Below are 23232 nucleotides of genomic sequence, written 5' to 3' on the forward strand. Positions count from 1 at the left end.
TTGCAACTGTTGGACTAATTATTACACCCTAGATAAACTAAATGTAGGCAAGAGTGTGCAAGGCAGTATTGAATGTGTCACTGTCTGTCATCTCAAATTTCTCTCGACCTGTGTGCACCTACGTTGTAAACTTTCATTCATAGGCTAGGTTGTAGCAACCTCATGATGGGTATAGGAAAAATTCAAGTATCATGTAGTAGCCTAAACCTATCGATGTTATATTGAACAGGGTTAATGGAATATGAACGACAGTCATCCAACATGTTGTACTAGAAATAAGGCCATGCTCATTTAAATAAAAGAAAATTGGTCTCCCTCGTCATAAACGGCACTGAACGCCACTGTGCAGGAATGTCCACATGCAGGAACACCCCGAATTGCGGGCTGCAGTTGCACACTGCTGATGATGGCGGTCCAAAGGGTACAATCTATGGGTACCATTCCTAGACATTAAAACCAGTTACAGTGCCTTCAGAAAGTATTCACACCTCTTGACTTTTTACACGCTGTTGTTAATAAGGTGGGATGATCACTGATCTACACAAACTAATCTGTAATGTCAGAGTGGAAGAAAAATTTTAACATTTGCAAAACATGAATGAAAAATTTAAAACTAATATACACTACATGACCAAAAGTATCCAAGTACAGTCTCATGGGATAATCAGCTCTCTTTAGAACAAGAATGATATATTCATTCTCTGACTAGAAATATCTGATGGAAATTTGAGAGGGATGGTTTTCAATTATAGGACAAATACTAAAGATGAGACTGCTAAGATAAAAGTATCTGATTGGTTGATATTATACATGTGGACATTTTAATCTATTTAGATGAAACCATATCAAGTTAGATGAAGTTGCATGAGGAAAGATACACTGCATGACCAAAAGTACAGTGCCTTGCGAAAGTATTCGGCCCCCTTGAACTTTGCGACCTTTTGCCACATTTCAGGCTTCAAACATAAAGATATAAAACTGTATTTTTGTGTGAAGAATCAACAACAAGTGGGACACAATCATGAAGTGGAACGACATTTATTGGATATTTCAAACTTTTTTAACAAATCAAAAACTGAAAAATTGGGCGTGCAAAATTATTCAGCCCCTTTACTTTCAGTGCAGCAAACTCTCTCCAGAAGTTCAGTGAGGATCTCTGAATGATCCAATGTTGACCTAAATGACTAATGATGATAAATACAATCCACCTGTGTGTAATCAAGTCTCCGTATAAATGCACCTGCACTGTGATAGTCTCAGAGGTCCGTTAAAAGCGCAGAGAGCATCATGAAGAACAAGGAACACACCAGGCAGGTCCGAGATACTGTTGTGAAGAAGTTTAAAGTTGGATTTGGATACAAAAAGATTTCCCAAGCTTTAAACATCCCAAGGAGCACTGTGCAAGCGATAATATTGAAATGGAAGGAGTATCAGACCACTGCAAATCTACCAAGACCTGGCCGTCCCTCTAAACTTTCAGCTCATACAAGGAGAAGACTGATCAGAGATGCAGCCTAGAGGCCCATGATCACTCTGGATGAACTGCAGAGATCTACAGCTGAGGTGGGAGACTCTGTCCAAAGGACAACAATCAGTCGTATATTGCACAAATCTGGCCTTTATGGAAGAGTGGCAAGAGGAAAGCCATTTCTTAAAGATATCCATAAAAAGTGTTGTTTAAAGTTTGCCACAAGCCACCTGGGAGACACACCAAACATGTGGAAGAAGGTGCTCTGGTCAGATGAAACCAAAATGTAACTTTTTGGCAACAATGCAAAACGTTATGTTTGGCGTAAAAGCAACACAGCTCATCACACTGAACACACCATACCCACTGTCAAACATGGTGGTGGCAGCATCATGGTTTGGGCCTGCTTTTCTTCAGCAGGGACAGGGAAGATGGTTAAAATTGATGGGAAGATGGATGGAGCCAAATACAGGACCATTCTGGAAGAATCTGATGGAGTCTGCAAAAGACCTGAGACTGGGACGGAGATTTGTCTTCCAACAAGACAATGATCCAAAACACAAGGCAAAATCTACAATGGAATGGTTCAAAAATAAACATATCCAGGTGTTAGAATGGCCAAGTCAAAGTCCAGACCTGAATCCAATCGAGAATCTGTGGAAAGAACTGAAAACTGCTGTTCACAAATGCTCTCCATCCAACCTCACTGAGCTCGAGCTGTTTTGCAAGGAGGAATGGGGAAAAAAATTCAGTCTCTCAATGTGCATAACTGATAGAGACATACCCCAAGCGACTTACAGCTGTAATCGCAGCAAATTTTGAAACGCCCAATTTTTCAGTTTTTGATTTGTTAAAAAAGTTTGAAATATCCAATAAATGTCGTTCCACTTCATGATTGTGTCCCACTTGTTGTTGATTCTTCACAAAAAAATACAGTTTTATATCTTTATGTTTGAAGCCTGAAATGTGGCAAAAGGTCGCAAAGTTCAAGGGGGCCGAATACTTTCGCAAGGCACTGTATGTGGACACCTGCTCGTCAAACATCTCATTCCAAAATCATGAGCATTAATATGGAGTTGTTCCCCCCTTGCATCTATAACAGCCTCCACTCTTCTGGGATGGCTTTCCACTAGATGTTGGAACATTGCTGCAGGGACTTGCTTCTAGTTGTCTAGTTAAATAAAGTTAAATACAATAAAATAAAAATACTCAGCCACAAGAGCATTAGTGAGGTCGGGTACAGATGTCTGGCGATTAGGCCTGGCTCGCAGTCGGCGTTCCAATTCATCCCAAAGGGTTCCAAAGGGGTTGAGGTCAGGGCTCTGTGCAGGCCAGTCAATTTCTTCCACACTGATCTCGACAAACCATTTGTGTGTGGATATCGCTTTGTGCATGGGGGCATTGTCATGCTGAAACAAGAAAGGGCCTTCCCCAAACTGTTGATACAAAGTTGGATGCACAGAATTGTCCAGAATCCTATGTAGCATTAAGATTTCCCTTCACGGGAACTAAGGGGCCTAGCACGAATGAAAAACAACCCCAGACCATTATTCCTCCACCACACATCGTTACAGTTGATACTATGCAGAGGGTGAAGGGATTCATCACTCCAAAGAAAGCGTCCACTGCTCCAGAATTCAATGGCTGCGAGATTTACACCACTCCAGCCAACGCATGGGTATCTGGGTTTGTGTGCGGCTGCTTGGCCATGGAAACCCATTTTATGAAGCTCCCGACCAACAGTTCTTGTGCTGACATTGCTTCCAGAGGCAGTTTGGAACTCGGTAATGAATGTTGCAACCGAGGACAGATGATTTTTATGACCTACGCGCTTCAACACTCGGTGGTCACCTTCTGTGAGCTTGTGTGGCCTACCACTTCACGGCTGAGCAGTTATTGCTCCTAGACCTTTCCACTTCACAAAAACAGCACTTTGAGTTTACCGGGGCATCCCATGACGGTGCCATGTTGAAAGTTACGGAGCTCTTTAGTACGGCCATTTTACTGCCAATGTGTGTCTATGTAGATTGCATGGCTCATGCTCGATTTTATACACCTGTCAGCAACGGGTGTGGCTGAAATAGCCAAATCCACTAATTTGAAGGCGTGTCCACATACACTAGATATATAAAAGTAACTTGATTACATCATAAGCATTCAACTGCCTGAGTCAATACATGTTAGAATCACCTTTGGCAGCAATTACAGTTGTGTCTTTCTGGGTAAGGCTCTAAGAGCTTTGCACACCTGGATCGTAGAATATTTGCACATTATTATTTTTACATTTCTTCAAACACTGTCAAGTTGGTTGTTGATCATTGCAAGACAACCATTTTCAAATCTTGCCATAGATTTTCAACCCGATTTAAGTCAAAACTGTAACTAGGCCACTCAAGAACACTGAATGTGGTATTGGTAAGCAACTCCAGTTTTTGTTTGGCCTTGTGCTTTAGGTTATTGTCCTGCTGAAGGGTGAATTGGTCTCCCAGTGTCTGGTGGAAAGCAGACTGAAATAGCCTCTATTCCATTTCTTTTATCCTAAAAAAAACAATGTTGTTGATCCATCCTCAGTTTTGTCCTGTCGCAGCCATTCAACGCTTACAGTTTTAAGTTACCATTGGGCTTATGGTGAAATCCCTGAGCGGTTTCCTTCCTCTCAGGCAACTGAGTTAGGAAGACACCTGTATCTTTGTAGTGACTGGGTGTATTAATACACCATCCAAAGTGTAATCAATAACTTCACCATGCTCAAAGGGATATTCAATGCCTGCTTTTCATTTGGTTTTTACCCATCTATCAATAGGTGCCCTTGTATTTATGCTTGCCATAACAAAAGGGTTAAATACTTATGTACTCAAGACAGTCCAGTGTTTAAATTTTTTGTTAATTTGTAAAAATGTTTACAAACATAATTACACTTTGACAGTATGGGGTATTGTGTGTAGGCCAGTGTGACAATATCTCAATTTAAACCATTTTAAATTCAGGCTGTTCCACAACAACATTTGGAAAAGGTCAAAGACTGTGAATACCTTTTGAATGCACTGTATGTCAGTAATGAAACACTGAAAACCCATAAATAAATAAAGCCCCCATAAAATCTATATTAAAATCCCTTAAATATCACAAAATACATTTAGAGTAGAGTTTAATATATCCTATTGAAAAGAAAATACGTAATTAAGTTAGTTCAGTAATCCATTTTGAAAATCTATACATTTTTCATTGAAAAAGTCTTCTATATAATCTAACAGCTGTGATTGAGAGAGTACATGTATGCTAAACAAAAATATAAACGCAACATGCAAACGTGTTGGTCCCATGTTTCATGATCTGAAATTTAAAAAAACACAAAAAGCTTATTTCTCTCAAATTTGTTTACATCCCTGTTAGTAAGTATTTTTCCTTTACCTAGACAATCCATCCACCTGACACGTGTGGCATATCAAGAAGCTGATTAAACAGCATGATCATTACACACCTTGTGCTGGGGACAATATAAAGACCAAGAAATGTCATGCAGACTGCAGGAAAGTCCACCAGAGCTGGTGCTAGAGAATTTAATGTTCCTTCCTCTACCATAAGAAGCCTCCAATGCCGTTTTAGAGAATTTGGCAGTACATCCAACCGGCCTCCCAACTGTAAACCATGTGTTACCACACCAGCCCAGGACCTCCACATCCAGTTTCCTTCACCTGCGGGATCGTCTGACACTAGCCACCCGGACAGCTGATGAAACTGTGGGTTTGCACAACCAAAGAACTTCAGCACAAACTGTCAGAAACCGTATTACGTAAGCGCTGATTCAGAGGGGTTGGGTTAAATGCGGAAGACATTTTAGTTGAATGCAATCAGTTGTACAACTCGTCGTCCTCACCAGGGTCTTGACCTGATTGCAGTTTGGCGTTGTAACCAACTTCAGTGGGCAAATGCTCACTTTCGATGGCCACTAGCACACGGGGAAAGTGTACTCTTCACAGATGAATCCCGGTTTAAACTGTACCGGGCAGATGGCAGACAGCGTGTATGCCATTGTGTGGGTGAGTTGCTTGCTGATGTCAACGTTGTGAACAGAGAGAAATCCATGTGAAATCCATGGTGGCGGTGGGGTTATGGTATGGGCAGGTATAAGCTATGGACAACGAACACAATTGCACATTATCAATGGCAATTTGAATGCACAGAGATACCGTGATGAGATCCTGAGGCCCATTGTCGTGCCATTCATCCACTGCCATCACCTCGTGTTTCAGAGTTATAATGCATGGCCCATGACACAAGGATTTGTACACAATTCCTGGAAGCTAAAAATGTCCCAGTTCTTCCATGGCCTGCATACTCACCAGACATTTCACCCATTGAGCATGTTTGGGATGCTCTGGATCGAAATGTACGGCAGCATGTTCCAGTTCCTGCCAATATCCAGCAACTTCGCAGACATTGAAGAGGAGTGGGACAACATTCCACAGGCCACAATCAACAGCCTGATCAACTCTTATGCGAAGGAGATGTGTCACGCTGCATGAGGCAAATGGTGGTCACACCTGATACTGACTGGTTTTCTGATCCACGCCCCAACCTTTTTTTTAAGGTAACTGTGACCAACAGATGCATATCTCTATTCCCAGTCATGTGAAATCCATAGATTAGGGCCTAATGAATTTATTTAAATTGACTGATTTCCTTATATGAACTGTAACTCAGTAATATCTTTGAAATTGTTGCATGTTGCATGTTTATATTTTTGTTCCATGTACATATCAAACCACACTGGAATGTCCAATTCTTTTATAAGAATTAGTTAATTTTCGTTTCCTATTCCATAGTTTCTCCATGTCTTAAAATGGTTTACATTCAAATGTCCAGCAAATTTCTCAGTGTTCAGAAGGCACCCATTGGCTACTGTTTCTCCATGTGAGAGCCAGGAAGTGGTCAGGTCCAGGGACATTCCAGATTCAGGCACTGGGTTACTGGAACTGCTGGAGCAGATGTAGTAGTCAAGGATGTGTATATCATTCATTGTCAAGCGTTCATGCTTATGTATGACCACAATGGTATTGTGTGATTGAAAGTTCAATGTTCCTGGGAGGGAAGGCACTGAGATGCATAGGCGATCACTCAGTAGAATTGCACACTTTGCACAGATAGCAAGCTGTGGATGGTAGGAGTTGGCAGTCTCCATTGTCCAACAGTTAGTGGTTTAGCATTAAGGCTTGATCTTCCACAGCTGTAGAAGAGACAACAAGGAGGGTGCATTTAAAAACACATCACATATACTCACTTTTGGAAGTTAATACAAATGTACTAGGAGGAAAACCACTCTGACAGAGGCAAGTCAATTAAGAACAAATTATTATTATTTATTTATTTTGGGGGAATTTTACCCCAATTTCATAGTATCCAATTGTTTTAGTAGCTACTATCTTGTCTCATCGCTAAAACTCCCGTACGGGCTCGGGAGAGACGAAGGTTGAAAGTCATGCATCCTCCGATACACAACCCAACGAAGCCGCACTGCTTCTAAAACACAACGCGCATCCAACCCGGAAGCCAGCCGCACCAATGTCTCAGAGGAAACACCGTGCACCTGGCAACCTTGGTTAGCGCGCACCCGCGCCCGCCCTGCCACAGGAGAGACAAGGACATCCCTACCGACCAACCACTCCCTAACCCGGACGACGCTCGGCCAATTGTGCGTCGCCCCACGGACCTCCCGGTCGCGGCCGGTTACGACAGAGCCTGGGCACGAACCCAGAGTCTCTGGTGGCACAGCTGGTGCTGCAGTACAGCGCCATTAACCACTGCGCCACCCGGGAGGTTCCCAACAAATTATTTTTTACAATGACGGCCTACCCCGGCCAAAACCAGACGACGCTGGGCCAATTGTGCTCCACCACATATCAGTGTTCTGCTACAGCACTGTGGTATTAGAAGTGTCTCCACTCACTCTGATGTTGAAGCCGAGCAGATCGCTGATCACAGCGGAGACTGCAGACAGGATGACCACACGTGTGATGTTGTAGATTAGAGGGTTCACAGTCAGACCCAGCAGTCGGAAGGGGGTGTCAAGCTCCTGTAAAACGGTTGGTATGAAAAGTTAGAGATGCTTTCACTGCACGTTATGCTGAATAAACTACCACCAGCCCAGAAGACGAGACTAAATCCAAATATTCATAATGTGGCTAAAGTTTAAAGACATGCTTACTTTCATTAATTTTGTTGCAAGCTTCAGAACATTGTTCACTATGTTCAACATTTCTTTCTTGTTGGGCTTCTTTTCCATCTTAAGATACAAGTTGATCTGAAAGAATTGAGGAGATGCATTACTGAAAGTATTAAAGTGGTCTGTCTGTGTGTGCACGTGTGTGTGTGTTGTAGGGAGCCTCGAAAATAAAAATAAAAGAGAGCCGCACACTCTTGGAGCTCAGATGCAAAAATTTAATACCAACGTTTCGACAGCCAAGCTGTCTTCATCAGGGTATAATCACAAACACTGCGGGATGACTCGTTTATATAGTGTCAAAGGACACAGGTGTCTGTAATCATGGCCAGGAGTGGCCTAATATCATTGGTTAATAATCAAATATTAAAATGTCATACAAAGAACAGCATACAAACAAATGGATAGCATACGATCATAGATTCATTTGACTATACAAGTTTACAAACAATTACAATGGCAAAATCACAATAATCACAAGAATGGCTTCAGATCAAAGTCTACGTTGAGACCGAAGGGCGCAAGGGTCTTTAAATTAAAGATCCAGGCAGCCTCTCGTTTTAACAATAAATTATCAAGGTCACCCCCTCTCCTAGGGAGGGTGACATGTTCGATGCCAATATAACGCAGTGACGAAATCGAGTGGCCTGCCTCCAAGAAGTGGGCCGCAACTGGATAAGTCAAGTTTTTACACCTAATGGTGCTACGGTGCTCTGAGATACGTACTTTTAATTCGCGCTTTGTTTTACCTACATAATTTTTACCACAAGGACAAGTTATAAGATAAATAACTGCCTTAGTGGAGCACGTAATAACACCTTTTATTGGGATCGATTTCCCTGTTTGTGGGTGTTTGAAGGATCTACATTTATAAGTGCCATTGCATTGAGCACAGCCATTACATTTGTAATTTCCATCCAGTAGGGGCGCAAATAGACGTTGCTCAGGAATATCTTGGGGTGGTAAATCAGAGTTTACCAATTGGTCTCTGAGATTTCTGCCCCGCGAGAATACAACCAAGGGAAGGTCCGAAAACACATTACCAAGACTATCATCGGATTTTAGGATGTGCCAATGTTTGTGAACAATTCCCTTAATTTGTTCAGAGCACTTTGAATAACGGGTAGTTAGAATGCAAGAATGCGTCTTTTTGCGAGATTTACCTTGAAAAAGGTCATGTCTCGTTTTGTTTTGAATTTTCTCAATGGCAATATTAATCTGATCATTCTTGTAGCCCCTCTCCTTGAACTTTCTTTGCGTCTCAGCCATATTTCTGTCAAAATCGGACTGTTTTTTGCAAATTCTTTTGATTCGACAGAATTGGCTGTAGGGCAAACTGTTTTTCAAGGGAAGTGGGTGACAACTATCAGCCCTCAGCAAACTATTACGATCAGAAGGTTTCCTGTAAAGATCAGTGTATAAAACATTATCTTCACACAAGATCAGAAGATCAAGAAAACTGATTTGACGTGTATCAGATTGCATAGTAAATCTCAGATGCTCAGAACAGGAGTAGGGAGGGAAGGAGCCTCACCTGTTCCGTCAGCAGCACTGACACGTTGCTGTATTTACAGTTGGTCTCGGAGCCCAAGGTGGCCAGGCGGAGCAGGAAGAGGATGAGAGAGGAACCCCACACCATGAGCTCCCAGTTGGTCTCAGAGTCCAGGAAGGTGTGGTGACTGTTCAGGAGCTGGGAGTAAGAGATAGAAAAAGAGTACTCAATCTTTTATCGATTGAGTTTCTACAGGTTGGACCTTCACCAATGCCCATTCATAACAAGGGGAAGGTAAATCATGGTGTTTCCTGGAATCCTGTGTATTTATCAGAGATACAGACACTCTTCCTTATAGATATGTCTGACCTGTGTACACAAGATGAAGGCGATGGATAGGGCCAGGAGGAAGATGGAGGAGACGATGACATCAACGGAACGCTGGGGCCCACGTCTCTGTGATGAACGGGAAAAAAGGGTAAGACATTAATCAATGAGGGGAAGACATTAATCACCCCCTATTGGTCAAAGCCATAGACTGAAGTATACCTAAAAAAGTCATAGGAGTAGTGAGAGTAAGTCAGACCTTGAGGAAGGAGCGGAGCGACAGCCACATCTTTATGTTCTGCACATTCTTCAGCCTGAAATGGGGGATTTCCCACTTCTTAGCCTTTCGTGCTGAGGTGATGTGGTTGAAGAGTTTGGCGAAAACAAGCCGCTGTTGTTGAAAGAGAACCACGCAAAAACATATGTCAACCACACCATTTCCAGCATGTTTGTTTTGTAGTAGTATGTCTACTACAGTACACTGGGACTAACTGTTAAGGGAATTTTTTTATCAATGATGACTAATTATGTATACATTTCAATCAGGACTGACTAGTCCAAATGCTATTATGTACTGTACATATATGAATTTTCTCTCTTGCTCCCATTCCCAATTGTATATAATATAGTCAGGAGTTTAGAACAGTGCCTTGGTACAAATGAATGAACTATCTCCAGATGGCAGGGACGGACTATCTCCAGACTGTCTAGAATGCTTATCTACACGGACTGACCTTGGCTACAGGCGAGGAGGGAAGGCTCAAGAACTATAGGGCCTCTCTACCGGTGTCATGAAGAGATAGACCATTTAGAAAACGCTGACGTCATTTTCAGTTTATAACCTGTGGAAAAATGTGTATATACCAGTACTCTCTTGAATTAAATGCTGTTACCTGACTTTTAAGACCGGGGCGCCGTCCATTCTTATAAAAATATGGGTCTTACAATCCCATAGAATGTATTGACAGAGTAATTTAATTCTGATTGGGAAACAATACAAAGGAATTTAGAATTCCTTTAACACTAACATGCTGACCTGTTTGTAGGTCCTCTCTGCCACACACATCATGAAGAAGAAGAGTCCGGTGAGGCAAAGCCTCTCCACGGTGGTGATGAAGAAGAAGGCGTAGATCTGGGTGTTGGGCGGCCCCACCACCATGACAGCCAGCTCTACCAGGGACAGGGAGCTCAGGCGCTTCATGTCCAGCTGTTGTGCCAGGCGGAAGACAAAAGGAAGCAGTGCCAGTGTGGCAGTGAACAACCCCCCCAGGGCGAGGTAACCCATGCCTTGCTCCACCACCTTCACCTACACAGAAGAAATTACCTCTTTTAGGAGGACAGTGGCATGGAGCACAGAGTACACAGCCCTAATAGTGTTTCTATAAATAGAATCAGAAAGAACCCCTTTCCAGTCCTAAAGCATTACAGACCCGCATTCCCTCTGTATTGGATGTGTGTTAATTCTACCAAAAAGGCATCAGTGTGTAATGAAGTGGTCATAGGAGGTGTACCCGTGTGAGGATGATCCCACTGATCTCCAATACTGACATATCTGCTTTCTTGCACTCCCCCTGCTCCCAGATGATGACACTGACCCGGTCTCTGGATGGGTGGCACGCCTGCAGCCACGATAGATGGCCCTGTGGGGAGAGAAAGCTGGTGAGCCGATATATATATATACATACCCTTTCTGTGATTAAAGTGAGACCTTGTAGACGGACCCACCTGCAGCAGGGTCTCATCATCACTGCTGAGAGTGGTGAACGGGGGGAGGGTCAGGCCAGGGCCGTATCGCCCGTCCCCCTCACTGTCACTACTGCCAGTGGAGGCGGTGTCAGGCCCCTGAAGAAGCTCCTCCCATATTGTGTCATCTGTGTCAGAAGCCGGGCGCTCCAGTTCGGTCCTAAGGCGCTCCACCTCATGAGGTTTCACCTTAGTGTCCATGGCACCTCCACTACTTTCCTCCTGTGCAAATAATAGGTCAAACTAAATGTCCCCCTTTCACTCTGGCTCCAATAAACAGAGCAGGACTCACTGCCTCTTAAGGTTTACCTGAGGTGATGAGGGGTTAGAGAAGGAGTGAAGGCGTCTCTTCCTGAGGACAGAGGCAGGTATAGTTCCAGCTACACCAGTAGGTAGTTTTTCTTTCCCATCCTCCTCACTTGAAAGTTCGTCAGAGGCCCCAAAGCCTGACTTTCTCTGGTTGTTCTGGAACAGCATCACAATCAACAACAGAATCCGCAGGATAAACAGCAACACCACCTTGGTAGCCAAAATGTCAATCACAGACAAAGCCCCGCCCAGCCTTACAACCTGCTAGACAAATTTGCTCAGGCAACACAAAAGGTAACAAATACATTTTGAGATTCCCCACACACATGAAAATAGGAACTTTTGGAACTCTGGTAGCCCTGAAAACGCTTGAACCTTCTACGGGTAAAAATCATAATAAAAATAATAAATCATAATCACATCAATAAATTGGTTATAAACTCCGAACACAGTAATGTCGACAGCAAAATGGATGCAGAGAACGTGAAAAAGAAACTCGAAACGAGCAAATGTTTACTGGTTGCTCAGGATGGAAAGGGGAAGTCAGATCTGTGGAAGACATTTGACTTAGTTATGTAAACTACTGGAGATCAAGAAAAAGGAGGGTATAGAAGCAAGTGTTGCATGAGTATTAGGATTGCCAAAACATTGCTGTTAGATTACAATATTTTTTCTGACCATTTGGAACAGTGTAAACAACAGTAAATTAATAAGTGTACTAGAGAATTTGTTCTAAGGAAAAAAGATATACAAAGTCTTTATTACAGCAGACTAAAAACAGTTGCATGCATTCGTGAATTGCGGTTTATTTATTGCATATGCTAATTATTCAAAGCTCCCTTTGTTATTCAATTTTAAAACTAAAATGCTTGATTGCATTTCAAAGCATGAATGTCTCATTAATTTGTTCATGCCATCACACAGCATGACTGATTGATACAGTAGGCTGTATTGAAATATAGGCCTAAGTAAATTACGGTATTAAGACTGAACCGGACACAGTCTTAGGCCTACAACTAGATGGCTGAGTATACAAGGCTACTTTACATAGCCTACTAGTGATAACAACATTAGTTATTATTATAAAGATGATCATAATAATAATTGTAATAATAACAATAAGAAGGAAATCAAGAAAAAGGAGGGTATAGGAGTGAGAGCTGCATGGATATTGTGTGTGACAAACAGGTGCTGTTAGTTTACAATGTTAATTTTCTGCCTGTTGGAAGTGTAAACAACACTAAATAAATTATAAGTAATACCAGTCTGTTCTAACGGGAAACAATTGTAAAGCCTTTATTACGGCATAGCAAATATTAAAAACAGCCAAATCGGTGAAATTTCTTTATCCGTCATTTTGCCGTTGTATGAGGCTTGGTGCTCCTTCAGGCCTTCATGGTCAAATTGCTGCAAAGAAACCACTACTAAAGGACACCAATAATAAGAAGAGACCTGCTTGGGCCAAGAAACACGAGCAATGGACATTAGACTGGTGGAAATCTGTCCTTTGGTCTGGTAAATCCAAATTGGAGATTTTTGGTTACAACAGTTGTGACGTTGTGAAACAGAGTAGGTGTGTAAGGGCTATTTGACCAAGAAGGAGAGTGATGAAGTGCTGCATCAGATGACCTGGCCTCCACAATCACCCAACCTCAACCCAATTGAGATGGTTTGGGATGAGTTGGAAAGGAAAAGCAGGAAAAGCAGCCAACAAGTGCTCAGCATATGTGGGAACTCCTTCAAGACTGTTGGAAAAGCATTCAAGGTGAAGCTGGTTGAGAGAATGCCAAGAGTGTGTAAAGCTGTCATCAAGGCAAACGGTGGCTACTTTGAAGAATCTCTAATATAAAATGTATTTTGACATTTGTCGGTTACTATATGATTCCATATGTGTAAGTTCATAGTTTTGATGTCTTCACTATTATTCTACAATGTTGAAAACAGTAAAAATAAAGAAAAACCCTTGAATGAGTAGGTGTGTCCAAACGTTTGACTGGTACTGTCACACCCTGATCCGTTTCACCTGTCTTGTGCTTGTCTCCACTCCCCTCCAGGTGTTGCTCATTTTCCCCATTATCCCCTGTGCATTTATACCCAAGTTTTCAGTTTGTCTGTTGCCAGTTTGTCTGGTCTCATCAAGCCTACCAGCATGTTTTTCCATACTCACTTTTCTCTCTAGCCCTTTTCTAGTTTTTCCAGTTTTGGCTACTCTGCCTGCCCTGAACCCGCCTGCTGTTCTGTACCAGTCTGACTCTGCCCTGGATTACCAACCTCTGCCTGCCCTTGACCTGTCAACTGCCTGCCCCCTGTTTTGTAAATAAACATCTGTAATTCGAACGGTCTGCATCTGGGTCTCATCCTGTATATGGATGATGTATAAAGCCTGGCACATTTAACAGTTAGGCTGTTGATTATAGACCTAATTAAGTTGGGGTTTGCTGGCTCCTAAATTTTCTTAGACAATTAGGTTAAGCCCTATTTCGCACAGGACTAGTATTACTAGAGAACGTTGGTTATGTAATAATTACCCCAGAATGTCTGTTATTCCAGGGGACGATTAGGACGGGATACATTTTTTCCAAACTGCCCCCTGTAATTTTTTATTATTTTCAAAAAAAATTGACAGTTATGACGGAAGCCTGGAGTGTTTCTTTTCTACACAATGATATTTCAACAAGTCCAGGTGATAACAGTGTCGCCATAATATTTGAATTGAGGAAGTGTGATAATCATTAGGATATTTTAGAGATCTGCAGTAGACCTAACAGTTCACTTGCATTGTAGATGTATTTTAAGGCTATGGATGTAGAAGTGAACTTATCATTCTCAAAATTTTAGGTCAGTTGTATGCTGCTTTGCGATCTATTAACCACAAGGGTTACATTAAATAGGTGCAATATTTTTCACAGGTGCATTTGGCAATATTCAATTCATACGCACAAAACATATGAACAAAAGCATTCACTGTGAACGTTGATACATGTAGGCCCTTCATTTTTAGCCTATGCACAGTTATTGTTTTCTTGCTCACACCGTGAGCAACACCTGTCAAACTCAAAACATTTCTCTCAAAACACAGGGATGCCGATTTGCACGGGACTAGTATTGTCAGAGGACCTTGGAGTTCACCAAAAAACAGTCGGTTATTGTGGCTGGAATTGTTACTTTCCTGTCATGTACAAATTATTGACATGGCAGATTTGGACAGGACTAAAATTAGATTTATTAGTGTGGCTCCATTATTCTTACATAATCATATACAATTTCAGTATCACGTCTTAGAATGATGGATTGTGCCATCCGTGCGACCACCGCAGTGGATTAGTCAACTGAGACAGGCATGAATTAGACAGGTGTTTTGTGCACATTGAAAAAAATACAATTGCAAACTCTCGACTTAAGAAATCTCGGTCGACCAACACCCTATCGACCAAACAATCGACCAGTCGACTAAATGGGGTCAGCCCTAATACAGTGTCAACGTTTATGATCACTATGTTTGATGTTCAGTTACAAGATGACATGGCGTCATACCCCGGATTGTTCTGAACAGAATGAGCCTGTTTGTCTATTGTGAAGAGATGCACCTGAATGCACTCATTACTCCTTTCTATGGGGACCAAAATTACGATCTATTTCTCTGAAATTCCTTGTGAAAGTTTAACACTGTAAGATCGTATTTTACAACTTAGCTAGTCACGTTGGCAATAAAACACGTTTTGAAATGATGCCCAACTGAACCAGACTGCGATTTATAAATGGTCCGTTTTTGTATTGCATGAAACAACAACAGTGATTGTGTGATGGCAGGGATGCAGCGTTGTGCTCCAAACAAAACAACTACAAGTGTGCTTGTTCTAGTTCCTCAACGGCACAGCTAGGAGAGCTCAAAAAAGCACCTTGTAGTTGAAGAATCTTCTTTGAGTCATAAAAGTGCATTAAAATTGAGGAACTTTGGAGAGGTGTGTGACCACTTGGAGACACCAGTTAGTCCTCTCATTCAAACCCTTGTCATTTTTGTTGTCTTATGTTGCACCTACCACACATTTTGCAGGAATATTCTTATCATGTTACTGAATGTATCAAGAGTATTTTCAGACCTCCCTATCAACAAATGTGGCGAAAAGTACAGTAAATGTAAAATGCACATAAAATCAGTGTAATGTTTGGATTCAGTCTTGTGTCAGGTGAACTGTTGTGTCCTCAACTTTGGTGTAATAATTGTCCCATTATCTCCAAACGATTCCCTTTCTATTGCTTCCATGGTTATACATTTCATATTTCTTCTGTAAGAAACAATTCAATTTAGCCCCATCCATATAGGCCAATTCCTAGAGTGTAAAGGGTTAACGACTGCTTGACTCACAAACATGAATTATTGCTCTATGTTCAGGTAGAGGATCTGGTCATTGTCTGTATGGCCTTACCCTTCTCTCCTCTGATCTGTACAACCTCTGATTTTCCTCCAGCAGCAGCTCAGTGTCCCCATCGTTCCCCTGTCCTTCTGTTCTCTTCAATCCTCTACCCTTCCTTGGCCTGAATGAATGTTGAGAAATGAGGGAACATGTTATACAGTGTGAGAGCAGTTTGCAAGAGTGTATAAAAGGGTGAGCACACAGCAGTGTGTGTGTGTTACATCCTATAAGAGCCCAACCTCCTCCTTCGTGCAGGGCTGGTGCTGCTCACAGGGCTGTCTGAGGGGCTCCGGTTGGACTCAGTGGACACTATCTGGCAGTGCACTGTCCCCAGCAACAACATCAGACACATGGGCCCAAATAGCTCACTAGCACTGGCTGCAGGAACTTCCATGTACAACACTGATGCTGCCACTGCAGAGAGAAAGCCATTAAGTTAACAGGCCACCCAAAAATGTTAGAAACCTGCTCTTTAGAGAGTTAGTGAATGACAGACTTATTTACTTTAAGTCGATAAATAGTATATCGCATGACTTCTTAACAGTAGACAACAAGCATGATCTGACCCATGCCTAAAGCAATGTTAATGTGAGATGCGAGTTTACCTTGCATCAAGTAGAGCACCAGGATACAGGTAGAGATGGACCTGGAGGTCACCTGGATCCACCATTGGAAAAAGAAGGGGAAGAGGAGCACCCTGACCAGACCCTTACGAGTCAATGCTGTCCATGGACTATCTGGCTTGGCCTTGCTGAATGTGGATCCTGGAATAGAAGAGAGCCAATCAATAGCGTTGCATGCACCATATCCATCCAATAAGCGACATTGTGTAAGATATAAGATATAACACCTTGTAATAAATGGATACTCACCTCTTACTAAGTCAACATCAATGAGGTCTGTCTTGATGTGGCCAGACCTCTTTGGTTTACTGTCAATACCCTGTGGGGGTGACACTTATTTTAGTGACAAATGTTGATCATATAAGAATTGTGTGCATAATTAGGCCAAATGTCATGAACTTACATTAAATTCTGCTTGCTCCAGAGATTTCTCCCAGACCTGCTGATCATAGGCACCAATCTGTTGACACATGCACACACTTCAGTTTGTATCATCTCATGTAGGAGATTTTAGACCCTCATTACATTGTCAGTAAGTCTAGCATGTCTTAGGGGCCATTTACATTAGTAAAATATGTCTAATGAGATCTCTCTTCAACATCAGATTTGCAACTTTTCTATTTACACCAGCCTGGGATGGAGTGTTGCCAAAGCCACATTCCTGCATCATGTGAGTGCAACTATTAGCATATCGTAAATACCATAGTATTTAGACATTCAAAATAAGGCTAGAAATTGAAACTATATGGGAGCTTCTCATCTAAACCATATTGCACATAGTGTTGCACACTTGATTAATGCAATGATTCACACATATATGGATATTTTAAAAGCCTTTCATTTTCAATTTGTCTAACAGAGCAAGAAAGCTGTGTACTTGTATTAAGGCAATTACGGTAATTCGGGCAGGGACATGTGGTGTGGGAGACTTTTTCTTAAAGGGTAACTCTCAACCCCAATTTCAGCCTTTGCCCGACCTGTTCAAATTTAACAAATATTAATTCAGGTGAGATGTTGTGGGCGGGGGGAATATCTCATGAATATTAATTTTGGGGTTGGGTAAACATAGTTGTACCTGATCCCACCACATTCTCACTAAAGCATACTTACTAGAAGTCCACTGGCACTCTGATAATAAAATAATGTGCATCGTGAGAAAATACATCTCTGCACAGTTAGCTCACAGTGGTAAGGCGGCGAGTTCCTGACATCTACTGCCACTTGCGGTGTAAGTTTGAATTCCCCATTGAGCGTTATAAACTTGACATTTTGCCAAACTTTTAAAAAAATGGCATTGTTTAGAAAAAGTGCAAGGTTGAATTGAGTTTGTGCACACGCGCACTTCACAGAGGAAGCGTTCCCAAATGGAAATATGCCAATATATGCTACAACGAGCGAACAGGATCTCGCTAACTCATGCTTGGCTTTGCCCACCCCCTTGCTTTATCTGCCCACTATGCTTCATTTGCGCCCACTGTAAACAACACAGATGAACCATCTTAGGTTAGTTATAAATATCTTTGCCAATATGGCAAGCTTCAAATTCAAATACTTCAGGCACCATTGGGAGTTTTCCATAGGAATACGTGGATGACGTCAGCGCTATCACTATTGGTGCATTCAAGACAACTGGTAACTCAGAATAATACGAGGTCAAATCATGACGTCATGATCTACAGATGGGAAAGTCGGAGCTCTAGAAAGAGGCCCAAGTTCCCGAGTTGGAATTCCGAGTTGGATGACTGTTCAAAAGGATTTTTCCTCAGTCGGAGCAAGTTTTTTTTTTGAGTTCCCAGTTGTCTTGAACGCACTCAAGTCAAAAGTCTGAGATTTCCGAGTTACCAGTTCCGATGTTTTGAACATGGCATATCATCTACTGGTTTTACATACCTCCGGAGGTTTTATTTAGGCAAGTCAGTTAAGAACACATTCTTATTTACAATGACGGCCTACACCGGCCAAACCTGGATGAGTCTGGCCAATTGTGCTCCGCCCTATGGGACTCTCAAATCACAGCCGGTTGTGGTAATGTGGGAGACATCTCTTAAAGAGATTTGAATCTAGATCTGTCTCTTTACACTACACAATTATCTCTCCTGGACCTAGCTTGTGTTGTCAAAGTAGTGTAGTGTAAAGAGGCCCTTACCTTCTCTTGATACCAAGCTATTCTTGCCATTGTTGTTTTATGTCTGTGATGAAGATTGTGTCAGGTCATTTTGCAGGGGCCACAGTGGCAGATAAGATCTGACTGCAACCCAGGCTTGTCAAAACAAAGGAAAGGAAAGAACATTAGAGATAAAGCAAAAACAAAGCCATCGTGGAGTACACAGGGCATTCACACATATCATGTTCACTCAATACCAGAAATAATCACTGATAACTGTAGTTTACTGTTTTTAATTGTGCTGCATGTACATTTGTTATACTCAATACAAAACTACTGTTAGCTGTATAGGCTACAGAAAGTCAACTGACTAAAACTTACCCCAAAGCCAAAGGATAATAATGTGGTTGAAGATAGGTGATACAATGGTCCTACTGTATTCGGGTGAAACTCTACTAGAGATCATTCCAAAAACATTAAAAGATCAATCATTCCTCTTAGAACCATCATCCAGGAGCAGTATCAAGTGGGGTGGCGCAGTAACGTTGTAGGATTGCAAACTAGCTAGCTCTGCCTCGCCATCATCATCATCATCATCATTCAAGCAACCTCAGCTAGGCTATACTTTTCAACTCGAACAAAACACGTTTCAACTTCTACATTTGCCACCATTCAAAATAGGTAAACAGATTCGCGGCACATTTAGCTAATCTAGAAACCAGTACAGTAGTGCTATATTAGCAATAGAAGCTAGCTAGCTACCATTAAGCAAAGTTAGCTCGCCAGCTTTTCTTCAGCCCAGGAGTGGCGCGCAGCTCGACGGGATAAACTAGCCAGCTAGCAGCATCTCGACTGCGGGAATCACAAAGATTTATGAGCAATTATTATTTATTTCAGTTATTTAAACGATTTTCCAAATGCAAACTTCGTTGTCAGTTGCATTTCAAGTCGAATTCATAAGAATGCACACCGACATGGCTCTTGCGATTATTTTTTTTCCGGGTTAATCCGATTCATTTCAGCCTGCTTGTTGACAATTTTCAGAACTGTCAAATCTGTGCCGCGTGTGGTCTGTGGAAAATCCACATTATAATAAATAACTTGTTACAGCTCGGCTAGAGTGTAGGCCTTACCACTCTAGACTTGTAGAATAAATATCAATGCATAGTAAAATAAAGATTTTTACATCATGTTGATTTCCATAGCATTACTTATAACTATTTACATTTTTTGCCACCATTATTATATTGTACTGTATTTGTCGTCTATCCTCACAGTTCCTGCTTGTCCAATAGAATGATAAATCCCTTACTGTTTCAAACCCCATGCCACACTAGTTAAATTAGTTAAATCTAAAATTAGTTAAATCTAAAATCCTGAAAACTGAAATGATTTACACAAATAAATAGAATGGCTATAACAAGTAGACTACACAGGCATAATTACACAACATAATCACAAGAGGACCATCCATGTGGTATAATAGCCCCAGAAGGAAATAACGTTTATCCAGAGCTTGGGTTACATTTGAGATATTGTCACTGAAGTCCTGGGTGTCGGCTGATGGTTGTTCCTGGTCAGCTGCAGCACACACCAACTTGCTCTTGACCTTCTTATTGTAGCTGATGATGAAGATGGGACTGAGAGAGGCATAACAGGAGGAGAAGAAGACCCTCTTGTCAGCCACCATTGGAGACAACTTGGCTACCATCAGCATGTAAATCCAGATGACATTGTCTATGCGGAAGAATATAACATTCAGGGTGAAGGCAGGCATGGTGCCATTGCGCGGGCCAATAGAGAAAATTCTTGCTGTGATGCATCCATGTTGAGGACCCACAGCCGTGCTAAGGTGGGCACAATGAGGCTGGGAAGACAGGACTTAAGCCTGGACAAAGCTGCAGGGGCGATGGTCACCACCTGGAACACGCTGAGCATACAAGTGATGAAAGTGGACAGGGCCCGGGCGATGCAGTAGGGAAAAATGACCACCTTGCACTCTCTAAATTATTGGACAATGATTGCAGAAAGCATATCCTTACCTGTGACTATTAATAAAGAAACGTGAACACAGTATTGGTCATTCAGTGTGGTTAATTTCAGTATAAAGCATGTTGTACTCTGTAGGGATTATTAGGGCACAACATTAGAACACTCACTTCACCCCACCTAAGACTTACTACAAAATGTAAAACTTGAGTAAGAGTTTTTTTTCTTTTCAGATGACAGCATTAATGTCAATAATGGCCATATTCAACAGAAACCTAAATTAAAAAATCTATGGCATAACGCAACAAACAGTCATGTTTTAGGATGGTCTGTTCAATGGGGTAATATTCATTATTAGTGCACCCATAACCCAGCAGTGTTTTTTGTTATTGTTGATGTAAAAGCAGCTTGATTAAGTCATTCAACGTGCACAGCTGGCGCCTTGCACTGCTCACTTCTGTTCTCTCCTGTCCTGGGAGTATGTCGCCAGGGGCACAGCAGCAATGGTCATTATCTAGCAATAACACATGTTTAGTCTAAATCGGAGCACTGGGAAAGTAGCCTTCTATTTTGATTTCCACTCTTCACACTTCTTTATTAACCTACAGGAACAATCATCCTGTTTCACAAAACCTCTGCTGCACAGTGGGGAGTAACAATCCTGACAGTGTACGTTTCTAACCCAGCGCTGCTCCATTCTCAACATATGAATGAAAGATGGTAATGTCGTGGTTTAGCTGTGCTTAAGACATAACAGTGTATTTTAGACAACACCCTTAACTATAAGTCAAACTTGGAATAAAGTCAACTCATGCTGAAGGATCCTTGATATAGGCTAAGGTGACATTTGAATTTCACTTGCTACTCATTTTCAAACCACTATGAGATCAATAATCTGAAGTGGTGTAATTTCCCCATGTTAGTATCAATATGTTGACATGAGTACAGGACTAATTAGAGCACAAGCTCATGCATGTTCTTCTCTAGGGATTCTATCATGTATTCTACATAGTAAGCAGAGGGGTTTTAATAAGTTTCCTCCAAAGACTGGACTTGTTTTTTCCCCTTTCGAATTTCTTTATAGATTTATTTTTCATTTCAATGCCTCAAACAGGTTGTCAAAAACTACAGACGACTGTTGAACATCTAAATAAGTATACTCTCCCAGGAGTAAAGATACCTTTCAGTGGAATTCCAGTCTGTTTTTATGGACCAAGGTCTTTGCTTCGGCACTTTTATCTCCGACAGAGGAGCCAGCGTGACAGTGAGGCGTGTTTCACATCAATGACATCAAACAAGCGCAAGTCTATCTGACTTGTTATGCATCTCATTATAAAACATCAATCACAAAGTAAAACAAACACACATTGCTCATACTTCATTTTTCAGTTTGGGGTAACTATTTTACTCCCAATGTCAGACCTTTTTGAATGGCAAAAATTATACACTTGTCTTGTCACATCATTCTCCAGAGGGGGGCACTGTAGGCTTGTTGTTAGTCCTTACCTGGGCTGTAGCAGAAAGCGATTCAAAGAAAAAAAGAAAAAGAACGAAATAGAACAGTATGCCTAATCTATGAGAATTTAAATTGATAATTATGGCTGGGAATACATTGAGCATTAAAGGGTTTTGTCCCCATTCGAATGCTTTCTTTGCATAATAACTTGACATATAGATACTTCTTGAGACCTCAATTTCCTTTTATTTGGTGTCATTCTGTCCTCAGTCCTAATTACATGTTCTGGTGCCATATAGCCACAGCTGGAACAGATGCAGTCATCTGTATTGATCTCAGGTAATTGGAGGGAGATGAAAGAGGAGCCTAAAGTCAGTGGACCATGCTGATCACCACCTACAGTTACTGAATCTCTCTGAGAGTATAAGTACACAAGGAAACTCACTAGCCAAGGGGACTTTGGTCTGGTTTACAAACACACTAGTGATCAGACTCCAACATCATAAAGAATTCCTCTCAGGTAAAATAACTGATGTATGCAATGGCCTTCTGAGATGATTGTATATATTGACAAATACTGATTTGACATATTTTCATATCCTTTATCTCTGCAACCACGGAATCAGAGGAGGTGATCTGGGGAGTGCTGTACCTGTCACTGTGGTTGATGTCCCAAGAAACAATGCTGTCCTCATGGCATTCCTCCGGGCACTGTACCAGGAGCACTAGCTCCTTCCTGCTGATGCAATCGTGCTGCACCTGGCCTGTGCCAACCTGCTTGTGGTGGGCGTGTGCTGCCCGCTATAGACCCTGGCGAGCTTCCTGCGGCCATAGTCCCTGGGCTCCTGGAACGACTCGGGCCTCATGCAGCACAGCATTAATTTGTTTGCTTCCCTTCTATGCAGTCCACGCAGGTGAACTGGGCTGTCCAGGTGGGGAGGGACGTGGTGCCTATGGCCCTGATGGCCAGTCTGGTTATCCTGGTGTTTCTGTACTGCCACAGCCAGCAGGTGAAGGGACTCTGCAGCAGATTTGGGGCCAGTGGTGGGGCAGAGCAGCGGACAGCTAAGGCTGTAGTGGTGACCC

General features: G+C 41.9%; 1 protein-coding gene across 2 annotated transcripts; it reads right to left on the reverse strand.

Annotated features, from left to right (window-relative positions):
• Nucleotides 1-4333: 4333 nt before the first annotated feature.
• LOC135542049 (protein PHTF2-like) lies at nucleotides 4334-19759 on the reverse strand. Of its 2 annotated transcripts, none has more exons than XM_064968658.1 (18): nucleotides 19464-19759; nucleotides 19083-19153; nucleotides 18744-18857; nucleotides 17001-17057; nucleotides 16847-16916; nucleotides 16580-16738; nucleotides 16214-16388; nucleotides 15987-16095; nucleotides 11560-11715; nucleotides 11233-11472; nucleotides 11019-11147; nucleotides 10544-10813; nucleotides 9767-9898; nucleotides 9550-9636; nucleotides 9223-9378; nucleotides 7674-7769; nucleotides 7416-7541; nucleotides 4334-6695 (listed from the first exon to the last, which is right to left on the reverse strand). In XM_064968658.1, exons 3-18 carry the CDS (start codon nucleotides 18771-18773, stop codon nucleotides 6675-6677), a joined length of 2013 nt encoding a protein of 670 aa, XP_064824730.1. In that variant the 5' UTR covers nucleotides 18774-18857; nucleotides 19083-19153; nucleotides 19464-19759; the 3' UTR covers nucleotides 4334-6674. The 2 variants fall into 2 exon arrangements, with proteins under 2 accessions (XP_064824730.1, XP_064824729.1); XM_064968657.1 differs by having other exon boundaries at nucleotides 19083-19156.
• Between the last annotated feature and the right edge of the window lie 3473 nt (nucleotides 19760-23232).

Source organism: Oncorhynchus masou, chromosome 6 (genome assembly GCF_036934945.1).
Source record: "Oncorhynchus masou masou isolate Uvic2021 chromosome 6, UVic_Omas_1.1, whole genome shotgun sequence".
Taxonomy (NCBI): domain Eukaryota; kingdom Metazoa; phylum Chordata; class Actinopteri; order Salmoniformes; family Salmonidae; genus Oncorhynchus; species Oncorhynchus masou.